The sequence below is a fragment of the Monodon monoceros genome, unplaced genomic scaffold, assembly GCF_005190385.1.
Source record: "Monodon monoceros isolate NGI ecotype Baffin Bay Population unplaced genomic scaffold, NGI_Narwhal_1 Super_Scaffold_11, whole genome shotgun sequence".
Classification (NCBI taxonomy): Eukaryota; Metazoa; Chordata; class Mammalia; order Artiodactyla; family Monodontidae; genus Monodon; species Monodon monoceros.
The window spans coordinates 133,004,808-133,030,931 of NW_021703767.1; the positions used below are offsets into that span (position 1 = coordinate 133,004,808).

Below are 26,124 nucleotides of genomic sequence, written 5' to 3' on the forward strand. Positions count from 1 at the left end.
AAAGCATCTCCCCCAGCTCCATTCCTTTTCAGAAGGTTGAGGACGGTGGTCCTCAGACCTGTCGGAGGCTGAGTGTGCAAATAGGCAGCGAGCTCCCTGCATTTCCATCCCAGGTACAGCCTTCCGGAAATTAGGAGGGAATATTCTTTCCCGCCCCTTTGGGTGGGGAAAGAAGCCTTCCTGTGAAGGAGATTCGAATCAGAACTCCTAGGATGTTCCTGTTGGGTTTGGTCCTAGCGGTGACGGCGTTTGTTTTCCCCGGAGTCGGGTTCCTCCGGTTGCACAAAGCCTGGGAACAGTGAGGGCATTAGGACCATGAGCGAGGCGCACGCCTGCGGCGTCTGGCAGAGCTTCTCGGGCCGGCTGCGCGGGGAGCTATGTGTGAAAGGAAATTAGCCTGCTGCCGGCTTCACATCTGTTGAGCTGACCCGACTTGCAGGGTCCAAAAGAGGACGGCTGTCAGCTTTGACAGACTGAGGACCCACCGGCTACCCCCAGACATCTCATAGCAGCCTGACAATTCGTGCAAGGGGGGGGAAGCGAAACACGTGGGACTAGGACCCCTGAGCAGAAAGGAAACATTATTTTTCCCAAAGAGGAAAAGGGCATCAAAGGGTGGGGGTGGAGGGAGGCGCAAACAGTTCAGTCTGAAGTCCCTGTGAACGGGCTTTTGGAAGGCAATTAAAGACGTCCGCTCAGAGAGGACCTGGGCTGGGACTTGGGTCCGTGGCTTTCTGATTGTAAGTGGAAGCCGGTCTTAACACACGCTGCTGGCAAATGTCAGCGGGGGAAAAAAGGAGCAGGTTAAGTGACCGGCAGATAAACCTTCCAGGTGGACCCAGGAAGCCAGGTTCTGCTGCCAGCTTGGAGGAACCAGGAGCAGGAGGAAACAGTGAATTTGAACATGACCTGTTGCGTTTGGCAAGTTCCAGCCACATGCTGGTAAGGAAGCGATGCAGGCGTGGACCTTGCAGGCTGCAATTCTTGCTGCTGGGATGTGTGTTGCTGATGCTGGCCGTGCTGCACCCTCCCCTGCCTGCCCTGCCCCAGGCTGTCCCAGCTCAGGTCGCCAAGCACGGCCCCGAAGCCGGGTACCGGCTGGACTTTGGGGAATCCCAGGAGTGGGTGCTGGAGTCCAAGGACGAGGACCAAGAGTACGGCCCTCTGGAGGGTCTGCCGCCCTTCATCTCGCTGCGGGAGGATCAGCTCCTGGTGGCTGTGGCCTCTCCCAGGGAGAGAGGGAACCAGAGCCAGGGCAGGAGAGGTGGCAGCTACCAGCTCATCAAGCGGCTGAGCAGGAGGCCGGACGAGGACGCCCCAGAGAGGGACTGGGCGGCCGAGGAGGAGGACGCGGGGGCATCTGAAGAAGAGGCGCTGGCCTCGCTCAGCCTGGAGGAGGCGCTCAGTGCCCGCATCCCCCTGCAGAGGGCGCTGCCGGAGGCACGGCATCCGCTGTAAGTAGGCCCTTGCTTCTCCTTCCCCCGTTCCTGGAGGGCAACCAGCATACCCAGGGATGCAGACTTTCTGCATTCTGCTTCCACTGCCTCAGGGCAGCGCTTCTCCACGTGTGGTCCCTGGACCAGCGGCGGCATCCCCTGAGGACGTGTTAGAGATGCAGAGGCAGAAACCCTGGGTGGGGTCCAGCGATCTGTCTTTAACCAGCCCTCCAGGGGAGAACCACCGTCCTAGAGACAGAAAAGGAGGAACCCTTCCTTGTCCCTTCTCTTCCCGTCCTGGGTTCTAGTCCTTCTGTCTCTGTGGATTGTCAAACAGCTTTATCTCTATAACCCAGAGGGGCCTAGGGTGGATGTTCTCCAAGACGCTTCCAGTTCCAGCACATTTTAATAGTATGATTGTTGGGTTTACTTTTATTTTGGATGAAGGTAACAATTGCAGCTAACCTTTGTGTGGCTCTTGCCATGTGCCTGACTTTAATCAAAGAGCTTTTCATGTATTGACTCAAAAATCCTTACAACTTATAAGGATGGGTGCTAGCACTACGATCATGCCTATTTTATGCGTATGAAAATGAGGCACAGAGAAGCCAAGTGACTTACCCACAGTCACACAGCTAGTAGGTGCCAAAGCAGGGATTTGCTCCAAATTGCCTGAGCCCCCCATTCTTCGCCCCCTTCCTTAGCCGGCGAAACTAAGGGGACAGGTCCAGGACCCAGGATCTAGAACACTGCACTCATGCAGCCTGACCTGGCAGGGTGCCCCCACCCCCAGGAGGCAAGCTGGGAAGTAGGATGACATACAGGCTGTGCCCAGGGAAACGGTGGGCTCGTCCTGGACCCCCTGCCCTCCCCACCATTACCATGGCGGGTGCAGAGGAGGGGTCTGGTTACCAGCATCCAGGAGCAGGGCAGATGGGTAGTTGGGTGACTAGGTCCCTTCCCTATAAGCACTGCTCTTCCCAGAGCCCAGAGTTTCCCGGGAAGCAAACCCATCCTCCAGCCCTCTGGGCGGAAGGATTGGAGTGAAGCAGCAGTTGGGAGCCGGACCACTTACTTCTCAGATCCCTAACGGGGCTCCTCTGAGCCTGGCCACTCAGCCACTCGCCCTCAGGGGCGTGCAGATGCAGTCGCCTGGAGGGTGAAGCCTCCTTAGACTGTGTACCTCAGAGTCTCGCCCATGTCACCAAAGCCCCAGCCCTGATGCTCCGACTCCAGGTCTTGGCTGCAACAGCTCTTTTCAGGCAACTCCCAGACCCGTCCAGGCCCCGCTCCCTCATCACAGGTTTGTGCTCTCTGCAGCCTTAATTCGTAACACTCATGACAACCGAAGCTAAATGGTCATTGATGTATCCGTTTACTCAGTGCCTGCTTCCCTTGCCATGCAGTGAACCTGTAGTCCCAGCACACAGTAAAGAAACTATTGCTGAATGAATCGATATATCGTTTTCCAATTCTTTTGATACATCTTTTCATTGGCCTGGAGCAAGGACGTTTTACCAACCAGACACACGGCCTCGATCAAGAGTCTCTGGCTCCCAAAGCTGTGAGTGTGTGTGTCTCTGTGTGTCCGCATCGTGCACGTGTGGGTGCATTGTGTTGTGCGTGTGTCAAATGGATGCTGTGCATGTGTGTTGTGTGTAGTGTGTTAGTGGTGCCCGTGTGCCTGGTGCCTGTGTATGCTGTGATGTGATGTGCACGGGTGCGAGCTGTGTGGTGTCTTGTCATGCGTGCATGTGTGTTGTTGATGTGTCAATGTTCATGTGTGTATGCATCGTGATTGCGTGACACGTGCACGTATCTTGTATGTGGTGCACATGGCATTGTGCCTGTGTGTGTTGTTATGTGGTGCTTGGGCTGTATGTTTTTGTGGTACGTGTGTCATGACTGTGTGCACATGTGTGATATGTATGATGTGCTTGTTGTGTGTTTTACCCATGCGTTGTGTAAGTGGTGTGAAGGGCACGGGTGTATTGTGTGTGTGTGGTTCATGTGTGTATGTTGTGCACGTGGCGTAATGGGCACCCCTACTGTGCTTGTGTGCATGTGTGTGCTGTGATGTACGGCTTGTTTGGCGTGTTTGTGTGGTCTGCGTACATGCGTGTTTGTTGTGAGTGTGCTGCACATGTGCACTGTGTGGTGTGTGCTCCTTGTGTTATAAATGTGTTGTGCAAGTGGTGCGTGTGTACTTTTGCAAGTGTGTTGTCTGTGTTATGCTTGTGGTGTGAAGTGCATGGGTGAGTGTTGTGCATGTGTGTGCATGTGTGGGTACACTGTGTCATGCGTGTGATGTGCACGTGTGTATGTGCATGTGTGCACCACTTCTGTGTGTGCCTCCTCCAGCCAGGGTGACCAACTAGTTTCAGTTTGCCTGGACTTTCCCATCGCAGTAACCCCTCGGTCCCAGACTAACTGGGCCGGTAGGTCCCCCCACCCCGCCCCGCCCACAGCTTGGTTCTGTCCGGCAGGATGTGGCGCCCTCTCCTGGCCGCAGCCTGTCCCTGCAGCCTGAGACCCCAGACTCCCCTCCCCCAGAAGCACACAGGCACTGGCACCGCCCCTTCCTGGCAGGCTCCTGGATGCACAAGGGATTCTCTGCAAAGTAAGGCCCCAACCCTCCCTCCAGGGTGCCAGGATTCTCCTTCTCCCATCACTTTATTTATTAAAAAACATTTTTTTTTATTGGAGCATAATTGCTTTACCATGTTGTGTTAGTTTCTGCTGTACAGAAATCCGCTATATGTATACATATATCGCCTCCCTCTTGGACCTCCCTCCCCCCCCTCCCCCCCATCTAGGTCATCACAGAGCACCGATCTCGGCTTCCTGTGCTTTACAGCATGTTCCTGCTAGCTATCTATTTTACGCATGGTAGTGTATATATTTCAATCCTAATCTCCCAGTTCATCCCACCCTCCCCTTCCCCACCCCCCACCCCCGCCCTCCGTGTCCACATGTCCGTTCTCTACTTCTCCGTCTCTATTCCTGCCCTGCAAATAGGTTCATCTGTACCATTTTTCTAGATTTAAAACTGGGCCCAAATACAACCCATAAAAGCACAGCCATTTCTTAAGCACCTACCCTTTGTGTCTGAGGACACTCTTTATGCCCACCAGATTGCATACAGCCTGTTTCTCAAATTTCAACATGTATGCAAATCGCCCCAGGCATCTTGTGAAAATGCAGAGTATGTTGGTAGTTGGCCAGGGGTGCAGCCCCAGATGCGACATTTCTATCAGGTCCCAGCACTGATGGTCCAGAGACCACAGTTTTGAGCAGCAAGGGACTACATCATTGGTTCCCAAACGTATGTGCATGTTAGATTCCTACAGATTGTTTGTTTAAAATGTAGATTTTTCAGGGTTTCCCTGGTGGTGCAGTGGTTGAGAGTCCGCCTGCCGATGCAGGGGACACGGGTTTGTGTCCCGGTCCAGGAAGGTCCCACATGCCGCGGAGCGGCTGGGCCCGTGAGCCATGGCCACTGAGCCTGCGCGTCTGGAGCCTGTGCTCCGCAATGGGAGAGGCCACAGCAGTGAGAGGCCCGCGTACCGCAAAAAAAAAAAAAAAAAAATGTCGATTTTTCAGACTCCATCGCTAGAGACTATCGGTGGCTCTGAGTTGGAACCCAGCGATCTGAATTTTTACAAGCTGATACTAGACAGTTTGGGGAACCACTGGTATAGATGGTGAGTGGAGAGGTAGTAGGGTTCTGGAAGTTTCCATGGAGGAGGTAGTTCTGGGATTGGAGAATAGAGAAGAGAGGCAGAAAGAAACACAGTCCCCTTCATGGCCCAGGGTTTTACACTTAAACGCAAATGTCAGGTCAGCCGTAGCTGGCTGCACGCTACCTGCCTATGCCAACTTATAGCTTGTGTTTACCGTTTGGCCCATGTTTCCCTGGTTAATATGCCCGCAACTGTGACTAAATCATACGCCCGTAGAACAGTGGACCTGGGGTTGAATTCTGGACACCACCCCTTACTGTGTGACCTTGTGTAATCACTCAGCCTCTCTGAGCCTTGGTTTCTCCAACTGTAAAATGGCGATGATAATAACACCCTTGCGCACACCAGAATTACCTGGGAAGTCATAAGCAGGACTCCTGCGCGGGTCCCACTTTCAGGGATTCTTATTTAGTTGGTCTGGGGTGAGGCCTGGGTGTCCCCTGGTAGTTCCAACGTGCAGCCAGGGCTGAGAGCCAGGGCTGCGAGGCACCAGGCACTCCCCCACCAGTGGGGGGAAGTAGGAAGGAGTATCTCCTCCTCGGCTCACCCCACCCCCCTCCTGCCCCAGAGGCCCCTTTGGCAGGAGCTTTGTTGTCAAGCAGGGGGGGTGCTGCAGTCCACAGGGTCAGGTCAGTTCCTGGTGGGCAGCGAGACACCCCAGGATGGCTTTGGCACCTGGGCTGCAAAAGAGAGGAGAGGCAGCTGACAGGGCATCATCAGTAAATCCGGGGGAGTGGGCATGCCCCTTGGGGAGGGGTCAGTAGCCTGGGGCAGAGACTGGGGGCTGGAGCCCAGCTCATCCCCCTCCGGCAACAAGAGAGGGAAAACAACCCAGTATGTGTGGGACTTGGCCAGCCAGGTGTCGAAGGAAACTCACCAGCACCAAGCCCCCGAGGCCAGCGTAGCCACGGCCGGGAGCGGCGCCTCCCTAGATCTCCACCCTGGATCCGGCCCCCACAGTGGGGTTGTGGTATAGACAGAGCTGAGTGTGACTCTTTGAGATCGAATGCACTTATGGCGCCCAGTGCAGTGGGGTCTTGTCTTGTGCATCGGGCCAGCCTCGGGGGTTAGATCAGAAGTGATCAACCTGCATCTAATCTTTTTTTTAATTACTGGGGAAAGCTGGTGTTATTTACTGCAGTGCCACTCACAGTGTGGGCCTCAGACCTGCAGCATCAGAAATGCAGAGTCTCAGGCCCACTCAGACCTACTGCTTGAGAAACGCTGTTTTTAACAAGACCCGCAGGTGGTTTATGCTCGTGTTAAAGTTTGAGTAAGCTGATGAGGCCTACGGTTCACAGCCCTGCCTGCATGTGAGTGTTTTGTGAATCATCACGGCCAGGCTCCCCACCCGCAGACCAACCAAGCAAAATACAACTGACCGGGACTCGCTCTCTAAGTGATTCTTGTGTGCAGCCAGGCCGGGAGCTACCCATCTAGGTCCTCCTGGGTGAAAAGGAACAGAGACACTCATGTGACTGCAGGTGGCAGGGTTGCTTCGAGTCTTCCCAGGGAAGTAAGGAGCAGGGACTGCCCAGGGAAGACTGCAGGCAGTGCAGGAAGGGGACTCACGGGTCACAGTGCTTCTGGGATTGTGCCTTCCTGACGTCCTCTGGCAGCTGGAGGCCCGGCACTCACTCCTGTTGCAAATTCCCTGCTGATGTCTTGTCCTCTACTCAAGCTGTCGTCTAGCACCCACCTGTATCAGCATCACCCGGGAGCTGGCTCACTAGAGATGCAGACTCTCAGGCCCCACCCCAGACCTCCTGGACCCCAAATCTGCATTTATGGAGATGCCGGGTGATGTGGGTACCTGTTAATATCTGAGAAGCGCTGGGCTACCTCTTGGCTTCTGCTGCCTCATCGTTGGCTTACTGCCCATTCTGTGACCTGCTACCAGCTGCTGACCCTCGCCGTGTGTCTGAATATCACCTTGAGACCAAGGATCGGTCTGGGGCAGCTGGCCATTCTTGGGGCAGCTGTCCCTGTTAGGCGGAGCTCTTGCACCAGGAGCCTTCAGTGTTCAGACCAGAGACTCCTAGTCAGTACCCATCTTTAGTCCAGGACTAGGGAGCCAGGATCAGAGCAAAGCCAAGGATGCCTGGAGCCCCTCAGAAGGAGGCTGGGAGAATTCAGAGGACTCCCACAAAGAGAAGGGGATTGCATGCACCTTGTGTGACTTGTCTCCACTGTGGCGAGTGACAGGCTGGCAGCCCCAGCCTCACCTACCGGCTCCAGCCCTTCCACATTTCTCTCTCATCTGTAAGCTCCTTTGTCCATCCTTCTAAGGCATTGTCCGCAGGCTGTATCTCCAGCCGCTCTATCCCCAGGTCTGGCCTGGAAATTGGTGTCCCCAAGATGAGCTCTACCAATTAGAGACACAATGGGCTGAACCTCGGGGTTTTCCCAGAATACAAGAAATTGGTATTATTGTCCTGTGTCTATAGACAGCCAGCCTATACACCCCTTGAAAGCAAGAACAGTGTCCACCTTCATTCATTGAATAATTATTTGTTTAGCGACTATTGAAAGTGAGAAGGTGAGCAAGCCCCAGCCCCACCCCCAAAGAGCTCTGGGTACACTGAGGGATGCAGACAAGTAACCAGCTGTTACATCACTGGGCTCAGGGCTGAGACAGGGAAGCCCATCTCAGTGGGGGGCCTCTGCTGATTTGGTAGGAGCAGGGGGTCAGTCACTCCAAACCAGCTTTAGAAAACCCGGCAGAAACCTTTCTACTCTGGCCAGGCAAGGGAAGGGCAGGAGAGGGTTTGTGTCACAGCCAGGCCATCTGGTGCACTGCTGTGACTCATTCTCTTCAGAATCAGCCTCCAAATGCATGTTCTGAGTTCACAGGGGACCCTGGAGCTGCATGAAGTGAGGGCGTGCATCTGTGTGTAAACACAGACGCAGACTCTCCTGATCTTGAAGTGTGAAGACATAAAGTTTGCACTCATTGAGCAGCTCTCCTGGGCCTGAATGATCCCTTTTAATCCAGGCAGCAGCCGTGGGCTGGAGAAAGGTCTCAGACTCCCTGTGCTGGCTAATTAAGGGATATAAATAAATAACAGAGCCAAGATTCAAAGCCACATTGATTTGATTCCAAAGCCCTGGGTCTTTCCTTCCCCACCTGCTGCCACTCAGAAGATGGACAAATGAGGTCAGGGTGGGCTTTTGGATACTTGAGTGATGTATACAAACTGAGACAGTAAAATATTCACCAGGTATATGGTTGAAGGACAAAGAAAATGCCTCCATTATTTAATAATGAAAACATGGATTTCTTCTTGGATCGCTTCATGAGTACCTGGTGATATTTGGACACTGCTTCACAATGTACAAGAGCTGTTTCTCTGCCCTGCCTCATTCACACCCCCCAGCAAAGCTGTGGCACAGACAGAGCGGGAAAAACATCCCCACTTGACAGAAAGAACCCAGGTCGCCAGGGGAGGGAAGCGACTTGCCCAGGGCCCCTGCGTGGACCACTTACCTTTTGCTCTCTTGTTTGTTTACCTACCCACTTTATTCCCTCAAAGGATTTGAAGATACATTATGAAATACAAAATTGCTATTAATATCATGTTTAGTCAGGATAAAGGGAAGTATACTTTAGAAAATCTTTCCTTCCTTTCCTGGTACAGGCCAAGCCCCTTCCCACCTCCAGGCCTTAGCAGAGGCTGTGACCTCTGCCAAGAACACCTCTCCCCTCTCACACACCTTCTCTGACTGTGTCCCACCCACTCTCAGGTCCTGGGTTCAGTTGTTGAATAATTCTGTGGTTTTCTGTTTAATAGGATATAAACTGCATGATATCAGAGACAATCTGAGTTTGGGTTCCCCCAAAGCAGACCCTAAGGACAAAGAGTTGTTTTGCAGGTGATGCCTGGGAGCCCTGGTAGGGAACAGCCAATGAAAAGTGGGTTTGCAGGCAGTTACCTCTGCAGGCAGCTAGAGTTCAGCCCTGGGGGGAACCTGGGAGACAGCATCTCATTGTTACCCACCCCCACCCTTAGGGTCTGGGTTGCTGGATATTAATACACCAACTCATTTTAGTCACTGACTGAGGGCAGCAGCTCCCAGGGGTGGAGGGAGGTTACTCTCCACCTCTTCGAGCATCTCTGGCAGTCAGAGAAAACGCTCGGGCAATTGGAAGTCAGGCTGTGCTGTATTATATGATATCCCCGAGGGGATATGGGCAGGGCACCACAGATTCTGCTTCAAGGATTTTATCTACTTAATTCATCTTCCAGTCCTCACACAAAGTAGGTTGTCAGTCAATATCAGTTAAATGACTGGATGGAGAGATGGAAGATCAAGATCAAAGAGAAAATTAGAATGAAAATAAGCAACCAATGACTAAATATCCTAATTCCTTACTCTGAGCTTCCTGGCGGCCAAAGTGAAAAAGGAAACTCGATAAGTATCATGATCCTTGTTGCTCAGGAACAGGAAACACACCAGGTCCTCAGAGGAGGAAAAGCTTTTCCTGGCACTTCTATCTGCCAGGAATTTCCCTCTAAAGTTGCATGGAGGGGATAGAAAGTGCTGGAGGAGACAATTCCCCTCCACAGGTGTTACAGAGACTGTAATGCAAAGCAGGCTGTCCTGAAATGCCTTCGTGTACTGTTCTCTGATCAAAGCTGAGAGCATGGTGTCAAGCAGAACTCCACAGAAGCAAATTTCTAAGGCAGCCAAGACAGTGGGATCAAAGTAAGTTGCTTTCTGAGGACTTTACTGAATCAGTGTAGACAGTCCAGAGCTTGTGATGAAACCAATGGATTGCATGTTCTTCAGATAACGCCCCCCCCCCCATCACAGTCACTGTGATCTGGACATCAGAACCCAAGCCTTATGACTCTGAATCCAGAACATTCTATTAGCACTTCAGTCCAAGATGGGGATATGTATATACTGGTCAAGAGCACAAGGTTTAGAGTCACACTGACCATCAGCAATTTGCTGTGCAACTTTAAGCAAGTCACTTAAGCTCTCTGGACTCTAATTTCCTCATCTTTAAAACGGGACTGTGTATCCATTATCTAGTGCTGCATACACACAACCTCAAAATTTAGTGGTTTAAAAATTGGACGTCATAAAATTTTTAATTTTGTGCTTGAAGAAAGTGAAGACACAATCCCAGAAATGGTAGAAAATATTTACAAATTATATATCTGATTAGGGATTTATATCAGAATATATAAAGAACCCTTACAATAACAATAAAAAGACATCCAACTTAAAAATAGGCAAAGGATTAGAATAGACATTTCTCCAAAGAATACATAGAAAATAGCCAAAAAGCACATGAAATGATCCTCAAATAATGAGTCAGTAGGGAAATGCAAATCAAAATCACAGTGAGGTACCATTTCACCCACACTGGAATGGCTAAAAAAAAAACCCAGACAATAACAAGTGTTGACAGGGATGTGAAGAGGTTGTTGGTGGAATGTAGAATGGTGCAGCTGCTTTGGAAAACAGTTTGGCAGTTCCTCAAAATATTAAACAGAGATTTACCACATGACTCGGCAATGCCAGTCCTAGCTCTATACCCAAGAGAATTGAAAACATATGTTCACACAAAAACTTATACATGAATGTTCACAGCAGCATTACTCATAATAGCCAAAACTGGAAATGCTCAAATGTCCGTCAACTGATGAATGGATAAATAAAACACAGTCTATTCAAACAATGGAACATTATTCATCAGTAAAAGGAGTGAAGTGCTGATACATGCTGCAACACGATGAACCTTGAAAACATTACATTAAGTGAAAGAAGCCAGACACAAAAGGCTGCATGTTATGTGATTCCATTTATATGAAGTTTATAATCTTTAAGTAGGCCTCTAAAATAACTCTACTTCTTATCCTCATTTTACAGATGAAGAAATTGAGGCCTAGAGAGGTATTCAGGCCCTTGGGAGGCTTGCAAGAAGTAATAATAACTAGCATGTATTGAACTGTTACTTATGAGTAAGGCACGGCTCTAAGTACTTTGTATGAATTAACTCATTTGATCCTTCCAACAAACCCATTTCACAGATGAAAACTACTGAGGTTAAGTAAAATGCATGCTCAAAAAGGACATACTGGAATCAAAAGTATTTCGAAAAATAACAATTGATTACTACAGATGTGACTGGTTCTGCGGATCTGGAAATTGTTGAAAGGAAAGATGGTTATCAGAGAGCTTATGTCGCTTGTCCGAGTCACACAAGGACAGATACAGGATTTGAACTCAATGCCAAAGCTTGATGACACATACGGACTCTTCCTAAGATGCCCTGAACTGTCACGGTGTTTGAGCTCTCAGGGTATCGCATGCCACACACCCCTTCTCCACGCTATGCTATCACATGGGCCCATCTGCCCATCCCTACGAGACCCGGTGCTGCGCACGGGCTGATGACCACCGACCGCAGAAGCCCAGGCATGTATCCAGAGCCCTTCCTTCCACGGGGCTCTACACAGCCTGCCCTGCCCACAGGCCCCTGCGCCTCCTCACCCCGCCCCCCAGAAACAAAAGAATCAATCCTGGTTCCTCTGAAGAGCATCTCCCTGGCCCCGAGACACAGGCCTCGCCACCCTCTGTTGATGATACTTAGCACCGCACTCAGACCGCGGTGAGAGCACTGGCCTTCTCGCAGGAGCCCATGGCGCTCGGCCCTGAAAGACCACGGTACCGCCACGGCTATTTCCAGTTCACGGCTCTGGGCAGTTCTGTGGTTGCCTGAAGAGGTGTTCCAGCACCACCTGTTTATGTCTTGGAGGCCATGTGAGCATCTTTCCACGGGGCAGGTGAAGGGTCCTCTCGGAGCTGGTGCCAGGACACCTGCCTCCGTGGCTCAGGGAGGTACCGCCCTTGGCCTTGGAAGAGCTTCCAGAAGCCCATTTGCCTTTCAAAGTCCTCGCAGCCTATTGAGCTCATCCCAGCCTTGCCTGTCATCTCTTCACCCACCTCTCTCACCAGGAAGAGAGAACACAGTTCTATGCATAAAACCTAGAAAACCCTAGTGGAGGGAGAGGAGGGGAGTCCTCTGAGATTCTCTTTGAAACCCCTGCTCCCCTGGTTTGTCCTCTTCCCTGCCCCCTCTCCCATGCATAGAAGAGTCAGGAACACAGAATTTCAAGGCTGGAAGAGCCTTCGTGATCCATCCTGCAGTGATAATACATCCTCTGATCACGGCAGTGAATACTTACACAGCGCTCAGTGCCAGCACCGTTCTTAGTGCTTCGTGAAAAAGCCATCTCATCTTCACGGCAGCCCTGCAACACGGGGGCTACTGTCACCCGCCTGCAGAAACCAAGGCCCCAGGAAGCCACGTTACTTGTCCAGGGTGGTTTACACAGCTAGGAAGTAGCGGGGCTCCCGCATCCACAGCTGAATCATCTCTGCAGGGAATGTCCTGTGAGGCCAAGGAGAGAAAGTTGGTTGCCCGGGGTCCCCAGCTCTGTAGCCCGGCAGGAAGTTCCCCTGTCTCCTGACTTGAGGAGAGTTAAATATTGAGTATATTACCCAGAGAAACTCAGGGAGCAGCAGGGGGGAGATTCAAATCAAAATTTGTCTGATTCCAAGTCCAAGCTCTTTTGACCACCATTCTACAAGGACACATGGGTGCACACAGACAAAGACACACAGACACACACACACACAGAAGTGTTGTCTCCTGTCCATATATTCTATAGATTGGGGTGGAGAAGGGGCCAGGCCCCGGGGAAGGTATGGCTGTGTTCTGCCCTGAGGTGATGAACTTCAGTCCCTCTGAATCTGCACCCACGGGCGTCCCATCTGCAGACCTCCTTGTCCCCAAACTCCTCTCCTGTCTGACCTGGAAAACAGCCAGCCTCCGAGCAATCGCCCAAGTAATGTTTTTGGGTTTTTCTGTACTCACTGAGTCCACTGAGGCAAGATTTCTTTTCAACAGCCATTGGAGGTCCCCATCTCTAGAACCCCTGGATCTGCCAATACGTACGACCACACAGGAAATGGAGAACACACAAAGGAAAATTTGAACCTGTTTGTTTGTGAGCAGACCTAGAGCAGTTCTGGGGGCAGAGTGGAACTTCTCGAACTCGGATAGACTGCAGGAGGAAAGCTCCACCAGGGCCTGGGGCGAGAGGAGGAGCTGTGGGGTGGGAGAGAGGGAGGGCAGAGGGGGTCGAAGACTCAGCCAAGAGTGTAGCATGCGCTGGGCCTCTCCGTTGTCGTCCCAAAACTTCATGGGAACTGGTTCCACTTTGGATGTGTTATTTGACCATCCCGAAATCAAGCTGTAAAGGTTCATGTATAGTATAGTTCATTATTTTATTCATCTTAGGGATGCTTCTAAGGACACTGTCATCTCTTGAGGGAATTCTGTCTAAAGTCCATAGGAATTTCTTTTAGAAATTAGTGCTAGGTGTAAAAACTAGTGAAATCTAAATGAGGTCTGTATTTGAGTTAATAGTATTGAACAATGTCAGATTCCTGGTTTGGATCATTGTGGATCATTCGGCAAAGCTGGGTGAAGATAACACGGGAACTGTCTGTACTATTTTTGCAACTTCTTTTGAGTCTTAAATGATTTCAAATGAAAAAGTTATAAATTGTAAAAAAAAAAAAAACAGTCTAGAAAGAACATTGCTTTCCCTAAAATATCTGGTATGTAACTTTTCTGATGGTAATAATTCTATTGCAGAATAAACCTCCCATTTTACTTTGGCTACCAGGAAGCTCAGAGTCAAATTTTAGATTCTCTCTAGAAATACCAAGGTCCTTTTGACCTATGAATGTATGTTCTTTCTCCAGATGTTGACTTTCTACTTGTCAGCTAAAGAAAAATGCACAACCTAAGAGTTGCCAGTTATGTTTTATTTGGGAACCTTACTGAGGACCATAGCCAGGGAGACAGGCTCTCAAATAGCTCTGAGGAACTGCTCCAAAGAGGTAGGGGAGGATATATAGGAGGTTTTGCTGAAAACAAACAAACAAATAAACAGACAAACCATGGAGCTGAACATCAAAAGATAACTGCTAATCACAAAACACAGATATCTCAAGTTAATGATTTTAGTGCTTTTCTACGTAAGGGAAGATGCAAAAGCCTGGGCTCATTGAAATTATTCCTTAAATAAGTATCTTAAGTATCCTCTTTTTCTGCATCCTGAATCCCCTCAGGGTGCATTGTGGGTGAGGGATGCACTGGCTGTTGGCTCGATGGCTACAACGTTCTTTTCTTTTTACTGGAATGGCAGGCGACATTCTTTGTCCGCACACTCTTACTTCTATTTCCCTACTCTTGACTTTTCAGCCTTATTTTTTCTTTTACCATTATTTTATGGTACTTATTTCTTGAGAGTGACTTTAAATACTTTATGAAAAGAAATAGTGTATAAATACAGAAACAATAAGACAGTTGTCACAGCTACCTTATGAGATGTTCATGCGCTTTTTTTTTAATTATCTAAGATTTCTGTTTTACCGTTAAGTTAAAGAACTTACCTAGTATCAATCCTCCACCACATAGGATTTTGCCCAGAGAGTCACGGGCAGGTTTCCAGAGTGTTGAGAGCTCCGGCTTTGGCTGGGATGTACCCGGCAGAGGGATGTCCAGCTGGTGAGCAGCTCGGGCTGACCCTTCAGGTGGCATCTCCCGCGAGCAGGGCCAGCCTCCTCTGACCATCCCTCTGTGTGCAGTCCCACCAGCACAGATGCCTTTAGATGCTGGAAGTTTGGGTCCTTGAGACAACCCCAATTCAAATGCAAACACTCCTCTGAGGAGGGGCCAGTGTTTTTAGCAGCTGCAGCCTAGAAAGGAGCACTCTGGAAGTGCATTTTAGGAAAGTGCCTTTTGTGGACAATGTGAGCCACACACTGCTCCATGGATCAGCTTGTTATTAGAATTCATTCCACTGTGGATTCGTTCAGAGCTCTCAACAGACCCGATGCACAAAAAATACAGAGCATCCCATTCACCTGGAGAGGAAAGTGGGACCTGACAGCCTCTGGGCAGAGGCCACACCACGCACCACACCGCCCCACAGGTTAAAAGATAAAAGATAAAGAGAGGATTCTAAAGGCAGAAAGAGAAAAACAAAGAGTTCCTCACAAGGGAACCCCCATAAGGCTGTCAGTTGATTTCTCTACAGAAACGTTCAGGCCAGAAGGAATGACAAGATATATTCAGAGTCCTCAAGGGGAAAAATCTGCAACCTAGGATACTCTTCCCAGCAATATTATCATTTAGAATAGAAAGAGAGAGAAAGAATTTCTCAGGCAAGCAAAAGCTAAAAGAATACAGTAATGGTAAACCTATCCTAAAGGAAATATTGAAAGGTCTTCTCTAAATAGAAAAGAAGTAAGAATCTATAGGAAAGAGAAAATCACAGTTGGAAAGTAAATCATTTAAATAAGCCAGTACACAGATTTTTAAAAAATTTTCTGTTAAAGCAATCATAACCACAATGAACAGCAAAAGAATGAAAATGAAGATGTAAAATCATAAAATCATCAAAATCATAAAATATGAAGGAGGAGAGTAAAGAAATATAGATTTTTTTTTTCTAGAATGTGTTTGAGTCTATATGACTACCAGTCTAAAGCAATTAGACATAGGAAGATGACTCAACATACTTGAAAAACAGGGTAACCACAAATCAAAAATATACAATAGAGTCACAAAAACCAAAAAGAAAAGAACATAAGCATAATATAAAGAAAATCATCAAACCAGAAAAGGAAAAAGAAAAAGAAAGGGACAAAGAAGAAATTTAAAATCAATGGGAAAACAAGGTTAAAATTGGCAATAAATACGTATCTATGAATAATTACCTTAAATGTCAATGGATTAAATGCTCCAATCAAAAGACACAGAGTCGGGCTTCCCTGGTAGCGCAGTGGTTGAGAATCTACCTGCTAATGCAGGGGACACAGGTTCGAGCCCTGGTCTGGGAGGATCCCACATGCCGCGGAGCAGCTAGGCCTGTGAGCCACAACTACTGAGCCTGCGCGTCTGGAGCCTGTGCTCCGCAACAAGAGAGGCCGCGATAGTGAGAGGCCTGCGCACCGCGATGAAGAGTGGCCCCCGCTTGGCACAACTAGAGAAAGCCCTTGCACAGAAACGAAGACCCAACACAGAAAAAATAAATAACTAAAAAGACACAGTCTCGAGAAAAAAAAGACACAGAATGGCAGATTGGATTACCAAAAAAAAAAAAACAACCTACAGTATGCTGCCTACAAGAGACCCGCCTTAGGGCAAAGGACAAGCATAGATTGAAATATTGATTAACATGTATTATGTGTCAGATGCTGTACTAGATTATAGAAATACACAAATAAAGAAAATAGTGTCCGACTCCTAAACCGATGATCTTTCATGTTCACAGGACACTTACTATGTACCTCATCCTGTTTAAGCCTCACGGCAGCTCTAAGAGGTTGGTGATATTGTCATTCATTCCCACTTTACAGATTAGGACGGTCATCTGCTGAGAATGGTGGTAATACCTCTCAACTGCTACGGGAAGGCATGGGTTAACACTGTAAAGAAGCTCTCGGAACCCGAGTCCTGGGAGATAGTGGACAGCACTTCTGTCAGGGTGTAATGGGTTCTCTTTATGTGGAAATTCTGAGAAAACCCAGAGAGAGCCGGTGAGTTGGGAGGAGAGCCATTGGCTGAAGAAGCCCCAGCCAGGGCCTGCCCTTCCCCTCAGCGCCCTGCTTCTCTCCCCTGCAGGTGTCTGCAGCAGCATCCCGGGGACAGCCTGCCCACAGCCAGCGTCATCCTCTGTTTCCACGATGAGGCCTGGTCCACCCTCCTGAGAACCGTGCATAGCATCCTGGACACAGCGCCCAGGGCCTACCTGAAGGAGATCATCCTGGTGGATGACCTTAGCCAGCAAGGTGCCCACGGGCTTCCTCCAGGTTCCCTGGGGAGGGCCTGGAACCTGGGGGATTCCCGTGCACAGACCGGGGTTTGGAACCTGTGCAGGCAAGGTTCCCCAAAGCAGACCTGCAGATGGGATGCAGGAGCAGGTAACTCATTAGTGAAGAGCCCCAGGGGCACTGCTTCTCTGTGAATACCAAAGACCTGTTCTACTCGTTTAATCCTCAGATGCAGAACCCTCAGACACAAAGCGCTGACTATGCTGTCCTTTTATATAAGGCACGTGAACATCTGCAGACTTCGGTATCTACGGGGGGTCCTGGAACCAATCCCCTCACCCAGATACTGAGGAACGACTCTACATTGTTCTTTCCATCTCCGCTAGTTTGCTTATCTGGGCGCACTCAGCATGCCCATACACATAGCATTTCTGATCTTGAATACAAAGCCTAACAAACTTGTCTCATCCTGTCAACTCTATAGATTGTCATTCCTAAAAGAACGTTTAGACTTTTGGTCTCAATTTCCTACCTCCTATTTTCTCTTCGACGCACTGCTTTGCCCAGTCACCGCTACCACTGCAGTGAGACCGCTTTGGCCAGGGCCACCAATGACCTACTGGCAGTCACATGAAATGGACCCTCTGTCTTTGACTTCCTTGACCACTGTGTCTTAGCTCAGGTACCCTAGAAGCAGAGCCTGAGATGGGGCCTCATGTGCACGTGATTTGGCGGGGGCGGTGCCCTCCGGGGAACACTGTAGGGGAGTGGGGAAAGCCGGAGAGGCAGAGGAAGGAGCTGAACTTAGATGTGGCGTCAGACGAAGTTCAGCCACAGCCTGATCCCAGGGGGAGCCCTGCAGTGTAAACTGCACCTCAGCATCTGTCTTGCCTTGAGGCAAGGGAGCGGGCTTGGTACCCTGGCAATGGCGGGTCATTGACTCTGGCACCTGGGGTGAGGGGTATCATTCTGCATGACTCCCTGCCACTTGCAGGACAGGTGGTTCCAATACTCTAGGGAACATCTCCAGGGAAGGCTGCTGATTGCCGTTAGCAGCCAGCCCACAGCAGCTGGGCACGTGCAAAGCAAACCAGATCAGTAAAAGGGATCTCAGGGCTTCTGAGTAGGGCACCAGCAGTATCTGTTTCAACCTCATTGCTGCATTTAGAGAATGTGAGCGAGTTCTCTCCTCTCTTAGTTTTACGACACCATTTCTTTTGGTGTTTACTGGAGAGAATCCTGACCCACCGAAACTAACGAAGCATTTTACACCTTCACAACCACCACCATGTACGTGCTGCTTGGGACTCTTGTGCTCACCACAGCTCCCAAGATAGACCTGTTCACAATGATCCTGGTGAGGGTCATCGCAATCTCGTGGACTGTGGCATCTGTGACCCCACTGTCCTGTTGCTTCCAGGACAGCTCAAGTCGGCTCTCAGTGAGTATGTGGCCCGGCTGGAGGGGGTGAAGCTGCTCAGGAGCAACAGGAGGCTGGGCGCCGCCAGGGCCCGGACGCTGGGCGCCGCCAGGGCCACCGGGGACGTGCTGGTCTTCATGGACGCCCACTGCGAGTGCCACCCGGGCTGGCTGGAGCCCCTCCTGGCCAGAATAGCTGGTGACAGGTAACTCACCCCCGGGGGCTGCAGAGCAGGAGGTGGGAGAGGGAGAAACAGTCCACAGCCTCAGCCACTCAGAGGACACCCACCCATCACTGCCTGTGCTGACTGCCAGCTCTAGTGCCCAAGCCAAGGAGTAAGAGTCATGGCCAGAGGAAAAGGAGAATTTCCAAGGGGAAATGGGCAACACCCTCTTAGAGGTATTCCTGGCTCCAGAGGCTGTCAAGAGGCTCAAGAGCTGTTTCCCACTTGAAGACTGGTCTGGGCTCCTGTCTTAGGAACACCTAGTTCTTAAGGTTACCTAATTCTCAGCCGGGGCTGGGCCTGCTCCACAGGGAGAAGCAAGGTGGGGCAGGGAACAGAGAACCTCCGTTCGAGGGCGTAAATTATGGAAGGCAGTCTGAGGAATCCTCTGTGTGTGTGTGTGTGTGTGTGTGTGCACGCGTGCGTGCGTGCGTGTGTGTGTGTCTGTGTGTGTGTTGAAGAGCAGCGAGCGGATCAAGATGCCTTCAGCTCTGCAGAGGGAGCAGCCTTCCTCCTGTCTGATGCCCACAGGAAACTCTCCAGCCTCCATCCTTCTCCACTCCCCTCAGCAGGCAGAGTCCTGGAAGGGCCAGCGTCAGTCTTGGGGTCGCACCTGAGCAGCAGAGCTCTGGGAAGAGGGAATTCAGAGCTTTTTGCTTCTCAGTATAAGATACTTCTCACAAACACGGAGAATTTGCATGAACTTCCAAAATGACTTTGTACGTTGTAGAGCTGGAGGAACATCCAGGCCTGGGGAAAATAAAGAGTGGGTGAGATGAACTAGGGTTCATTCTTCCTTGCGGTAAAAAGTTTGGTTGGTAAGTTTGCAACTGCAGGTAGCTTTTGGCTCTCTGGACAGTGGTGCCTTGGTTGACCTCACGTATTTCAGTTAGCTGGTGTTTGTTGATGGCTCCATTGAAACCCAAACGCTTGACCTCCTGGAGCTTAGAAAGGCTTAAGAGAGGATCGATCTCGTGTCTGCCTGAGAATTAAAACTCAGTTCACAAGTGACAGGATGATGGAGTGAGCCCTCTCCTAACTCCTCCAAGTCAGACAGGGAAGCTTTGCTATTTTGTTTTAAGTGAAGTCCAAGAACACCAGCTACATCTGTAGATTCGAAACACAAAGCTAAATATAAGACTTTTTTTTTTAACCACCTTTTTTCGAGTCCCTAGACTGTAGTTACTTCCTAATTCAGCTCTGGTTGGGCAGCCGCTACGGTCCATGGGAATGAAAACCAAAACAAGGAAACATCTTTCACTTCATTCATTGACATTTTATTCTTTATCTCTATCCAAAATGTACTCAAAGAGGCTTTTGATGAATCACTTATGTATCTGGCTAAAATAGAAGGGAAAGGAGATTTCAGAAAGGAAAAGATAGTGTTAGAAATCGGGGATAGGGACTTCCCTGGTGGCACAGTGGTTAAGAACCCGCCTGCCAATGCAGGGACATGGGTTCGAGCCCAGGTCTGGGAAGATCCCACATGTTGTGGGGTAACTAAGCCCGTGCACCACAACTACTGAGCTTGCTCTCTAGAGTCCCCGAGCCACAGCTACCAAGCCCGCGCGCCACAACTACTGAAGCCCGCACGCCTAGAGCCCGTGCTCCGCAACAAGAGAAGCCACCACAATGAGAAGCCTGCGCACTGCAACGAAGAGTAGCCCCTGCTCACCCCAACTAGAGAAAGCCCGCACGCAGCAACAAAGACCCAACACAGCCAAAAAATAAAGAAAGAAAGAAATTTATTTAAAAAAAATAAAACATACAGGGAAATCTGGCAAATTTAAGTTTAAAAAGAAAAGAAAGAAATCGGGGATAATACAGTTATTAGAAGTGAGCTTTACGTATGACTGAGCCTCCAGCAAGACAGAGTAAAAAGAGGAATTTGATGAATTTTAGGGTGATCATTTTCTGATGAAAAGGGACGTACACCTTTTATCAAGAAGGACACAGCTCAAAGGTCTGGGATGAATTGACTGTGTGGACGCTTGAATGCAGTTTCCTTTCTTGTCCTGTTACCATTACTAAGATGGCAAACTTGATGGGGTTCTTTAGAATTCAGCCACACAGCTTCCCTGCCTCTTGATTCTGAAATTCCACAAAATGCTTTGCCAGTAGCCAAATACATCTCGATTGCTCAGCTCATTCCACAGTAAGCGGAGACTTGGGACGGTGCCCTCCTTTCCTCCTTGACCTTGCTTCTCACTTTTCTTAGGTCAACGCGAGGTGCTCCAAAATAGTGGAGGCCAGAGAGATTAAGTTCCCCTTACCTTCCAGAGGGAACAATGTGAAAAGCGCAGGACAAGCATATCAAGATCCTTGCTGTAAATATAAACCCCATGACTCTTCATGCCAAGGCCAGTCACTTGAGGCCACAGATTAAAGCGGATCATTGAATCCCAGGACCACCCTGGCCCTCTGCATAAGCGCTGGGCTCGTGCCAGCCCTGGCTGTCTCTGAGGTGGATGGAAATTGATGGGAGTATGAACAGCATGGCTGGCATCTCTTTTCCAGGAATCTTCCTTTTCTTAGACTGGTAACTTCCAGCACCCCTGAGTTCAGGCCTGATTCATTGCATGGTATGGATTTTAGAAGAAACTATTGTGAGAGGTCAGAAAAAAAGTGTGAGTGAGATACTGACTAGGTAGAGGGCAGCTCCTGCTACACCTAAGTGATTACTTGTTTAATTAAAAGGCAGAGTTTCCAACCTGTACCAATTTCCCACATTACCCTCTCTGAGGTCACGTAATCCCAGGCTGTGCAAAAAAATTGGGATAAAATACAATTACCAACAGCAACAGTAAATGAGCAAATCAACCTAGACTCACGACTTTGCTGAGAGACACCACGTACTCATACATACACACACTTTAACAATGAGGACCCTTTTGGGGCTTGACAATCCTGATTCCTCAAGCCAATGAAGTTTTATGATCTGGGGAGGAACAAGAACTAGACCCTAGAGCAGGGGCCCGTGAACCCTCTGGAGCTGCGCACGATACTTTGTATATGTGCATATGATTATTTTCTGAGGAGGGGTCCATAGATTTCCCCTGATTCTCAAAGGGATCAAAGACCCCCAAAGAAGTCAAGAGCCACAGTCCTAGAGCATTACAGCTGAGAAAGACCTTTGTGAGAAGTAGTTCAACCTCCCATTTTATGAATGAGGAAGCTGAGGCCCAGAGAGGTGCAACAGCTATCTCAAGATCATACAGCACATTAGCGGCAGAGCTGAGCCTAGGTCCCTATTCCCCTGTGTCTCAGTTTTATCCTGAGAGGTTTTTTTTTTGCTGTACGCGGGCCTCTCACTGTTGTGGCCTCTCCCGTTGCGGAACACAGGCTCCGGACGCGCAGGCTCAGCGGCCATGGCTCACCGGCCCAGCCGCTCCGCGGCATGTGGGATCTTCCCGGACCGGGGCACGAACCAGTGCCCCCTGCATCGGCAGGCGGACTCTCAACCGCTGCGCCACCAGGGAAGCCCTATCCTGAGAGGTTTTTAAAGAAAGGGGCAGGCATGCTTTTTAATGAAATAGGCCCCCCATTCCTTATGGAAAAATATATTTTCTAGGAGAGTACTGTTCAGTAGAAATAGAACATGAACCACAGATATAATTTAAACATTTCTAGTAGTCCCATTACAAAAGAAAATGAGACAGATGACATTAATTTTAACAAAATATTTTAGTAAACCCAATATGTCCAGAATATTATCACTTCAATATGCAATCTGAGATTTGTACATCTTTTTTTTCAAACTAAATCTTCTAAATCCAGTGCGTATTTTACACTTAACACCACATCTCAGTTCGGACAGATGCTATTTTAGGTGCCCAGTAACCGCGTGTGGCTGGTAGCTGCCATATTGGGCAGCATGTGTCTGGATTATGTTTCTGTCCCCCAGCAAGTGGAGGGTGTGTATCCTTTATCTGCTTCCACGATTCTTTCCAGGAGCCGGGTGGTGTCTCCAGTCCTAGATGTGATTGACTGGAAGACTTTCCAGTATTACCCCTCCAAGGACCTGCAGCGCGGGGTACTGGACTGGAAGCTGGATTTCCACTGGGAGCCTTTGCCGGAGCGAGAGAGGAAGGCTCTCCTGTCCCCCATCAGCCCCATCAGGTGAGGCTCCTTCACTCCACCTGCTTTGCTTTTACTTCCTCAGGGTGGACTCAGCACCAGGCTGCCTGGGCTAATCTGGTTCTCCTAGTTTCCTAGCAAGTTACTTAATCAGTAAATTGCGGATAGTAACGGTATTTAGCTTATAGGGTTGTTGTGAGGTTTGAATGAGCTAACATATGAAAAACATTCAGAAAGTGCCAGACACGCAGCTATAGGTGTTATTATTCTTACAATGTTATACGAATGGAGTCCAGCAAAGCTTCCAGATACTGGAGTGGAAAGTGGAAGCACCTTGTCTGGGGCCTCAATCCAGCTCTGTCTTACCAGGTAACACTGGAGTTCCCCTGCCTGGGGTGCTTTCTTGGTACAAAGGAAGAATTCAGCCAGGTGAATGCTAGGACACCATAAGTCTCAAAATATGTCCAACTTTATGGTTTGCTTCTCATGTGTTTGGTTTTTGGACAACTATTCTATTTAAGTCAAAGTTTTAGATATCTTCTGCTTTATAACAAACCATCCAAACTTAAAGGTGTGAAACAGCTGTTTTATTAAGAGCACGGACTCTGGGTTGTGAATTCTGAAAGGAAGCATTGGCGTTGGCTGTCTCTGCTCCATGGTGTCTGGGACCTCAGCAGGACTATCCTTTACTAGACTAGACTGGCTGGAAATGACTCAACAGCTCCGGGCAGGAAGCCCCTGGAGTTTGACGCTGGCCGTCGCTGGGACCCAGCGGGAGCTTCTTCCCCATTCTCTCCTTGAAGTCACTGAAGGCAGGTTAGTTGGGGTTTCCTACACCCCGGCATTGGGTTTGGAGAGCAAGTACCCAAAAGGAGCCAGGCAAAGCAAGCTATATCCCCCGACCGATTAAAAAAATAATCTATTCAGGTGAAATTCATATAACATAAAATGAACCGTTTCAAAGTGAACAATTCAGTAGCATTCAGTACATCCACAATATTGGGCAACCACCACCTCTTTTTAGTTCCAAAACATTTCCATGATTCCAAAGGAAAATCCCTTACTTAGTGTCTCCAGCTGTCCCCTTTCCCCATCCTCTGGCAATGCCCAATCTACTGTCTGTCTCTATGGATTTATCAAATCTGGGTATTTCATATTAATGGAATCGTACAATAGTTAACCTTTATGTGTCTTCTCTCACTTACTGTGATGTCTTAGAGTATGTATCCCCTTTTATAACTAAGTCTCAGAAGTCACCTAAGGTCACTTCCTCCAAAGTCACAGGCCCACCCAGGTTCACAGGAAGGAGACTTGGACCCACCTCTCAGGGGTGTCAATGTAAATGTCATGTTGTAAGAAAAGCCCGTGGGATAAGGAATCTGCCACAGCTGACCCGCCCAGTGCCAAGCAGTTACCCAAGTTGTTTCCAAATGCCTAGTCCAGGGACATGAAGTGAAGGCATTAGGCACAAACAGGACTTCCAAGGGTCTGCCCGAGGGTGTGCAACTCTCACAGCTGACATGTGATAAACCATGAGCTTAGATACGCAAAAAAGATTTCTTTTTATTTTCTACTAACCGGACTTAGGCAATTTCTGTCTTGACCCCTGCTTCCTAATGGCAGAAACCTTCCAGACAAATTAGACAAATTCAGTGATAGCTTAGTCATCTCATCTTTAAATCTGTCATCCATGCTTGTCCACCTTCCCGTCCCCCTGGGGTTGATTTTGAGCTCCAGGCTTCTGTCGGGGAGGTGGGTGGGGAGGGAGTGCCCCACCTCGGGCTTTAGCTGTCCTGCATCGGTGTTCACCACGATGCACTTTCACTGGTCGTGGCCTCTGATGCGGGGCTGGCACGCTGTCCCCAGTGGCCCGCACCTTCCACGTGGCATCTGGTGAAGTCCCACATCTTCCCCTGGCCCCCATAGCACAGCACACGCTGGTATGCTGATGGTACGGGAGGCTCCATGGAACTGCACCCACCACCTTCTGCCTGGATCCCCAGGGCCCCCAAGGCCTTCTGCCTGGGTCCCCAGGGTACCACCTAGACCCGTCTCCCGGGACCGAAGGTGGTCAGGGGGTTCCTGAACTCCCAGGGCAGCCAGATGGGAGGTGGGCAACATGCCCCCTGCTCTCTGATTCCCAAACAACAAGCACGGGATCCTCTTCTTCCAGGAGTTAACCCCGAAGGTGTAAAGGTGGACACGAGGTCCTTCTCAGGGATCTACCTGCATCTTTGTCTCTTGGTCTCCCCACGGGCTCTCTCTTCTCTCCTCAGGGTGGAGGATCTTATCTAGTTTGGACATAGAAAATACTGGCTCTGTGAGGATGATCCCTCATCTTAGGCATAGGCGGCAGCTTTGTCATTCAAACTTTAAAGCTCAGAGTCTGGTGTCTTCGTTCTTGGCTGTTGGGCCATGTTGGAGTCAGCTCAGTGGTCATAAGAAAATACTACATGTTGGGTGGCTTAACCCACATTAAATTTATTTTCTCACAGTCCTGGAGGGTAGAAGCCCAAGATCAAGTTTCTGGCCAGTTTGGTTTTTGGTGAGACTTCTCTTCCTGCCTTGCACACAGCCACCTCTCCCTGTGTCCCCACAGGATAGAGAGGGGGCCCTGGGGTCTCTTCCTCTTCTAAGGGCACGAGTCTATCAGATCAAGCCTCCCCCCTTATGACCTCATGTATCCTTAATTACTTCCTCAGAGACCCCATTTCCAAATACAATATATGCTGGGAGATAGGGCTTTGCCATGTGAATTTGGGAGGGACACATACATTCAGTCTGTAACAGGCCAATACCAACCTTGGGTCTTGTATACCCAATGGGGAAGTTTCATGGTATTAAGATGTAACTATGAGGGGTCGGGGTGCAGAGCCAGATAGATTTCACCTCCTTCCGTCATAGGTATGAATCCTGAAAGTGCAGAGAGCTTTGAATGCTTTCTAACCTCTTTACTGGTCCATCAGCCTCTTCTGAGCACCTGTTTCATGCCAGACACTCTAAGGGCTGTGGACACAAAGAATTGAAAGAGAAGTTTCCAGACCTCTTCGATTTATGGTGTGGGGAGGGTAGTAGATCGGTGAGCAGTATGAGGGGTACCGGACAGAGGGACCCACAGGGAGTTAAGAGAGGTGCTCGCTTGAGGGAACAATTTATTCTGCTCCAGCCGAAGCAAAGGGATTCTATTGAAGAGAACACACTTCTCAGAGGAACTTTACCCAACCTGAGGCAAAGGCACTTTGACCCCAGGCATCAATCCTCTCTGGAAACTTCTTCTAAGCCTCAGGGCCTCTCTGATGGCCAAGGTCACTGTAGGTCACCTTGACCTACCATTGGCCAAAGTCAGCGCCAGAGAGA

General features: G+C 49.5%; 1 protein-coding gene across 1 annotated transcript in view; it reads left to right on the forward strand.

Annotated features, from left to right (window-relative positions):
* Window positions 1–401: 401 nt before the first annotated feature.
* GALNT15 (polypeptide N-acetylgalactosaminyltransferase 15) overlaps window positions 402–26,124 on the forward strand; it is a 38,222-nt gene continuing 12,499 nt past the window's right edge. The window contains exons 1-4 of the mRNA XM_029214789.1: window positions 402–1,454; window positions 16,899–17,065; window positions 18,468–18,672; window positions 22,642–22,809. Of these exons, the coding sequence (XP_029070622.1) occupies window positions 778–1,454; window positions 16,899–17,065; window positions 18,468–18,672; window positions 22,642–22,809 (1,217 nt within the window). The 5' untranslated portion in view covers window positions 402–777. The remainder of the gene's footprint in view (window positions 1,455–16,898; window positions 17,066–18,467; window positions 18,673–22,641; window positions 22,810–26,124) is intronic.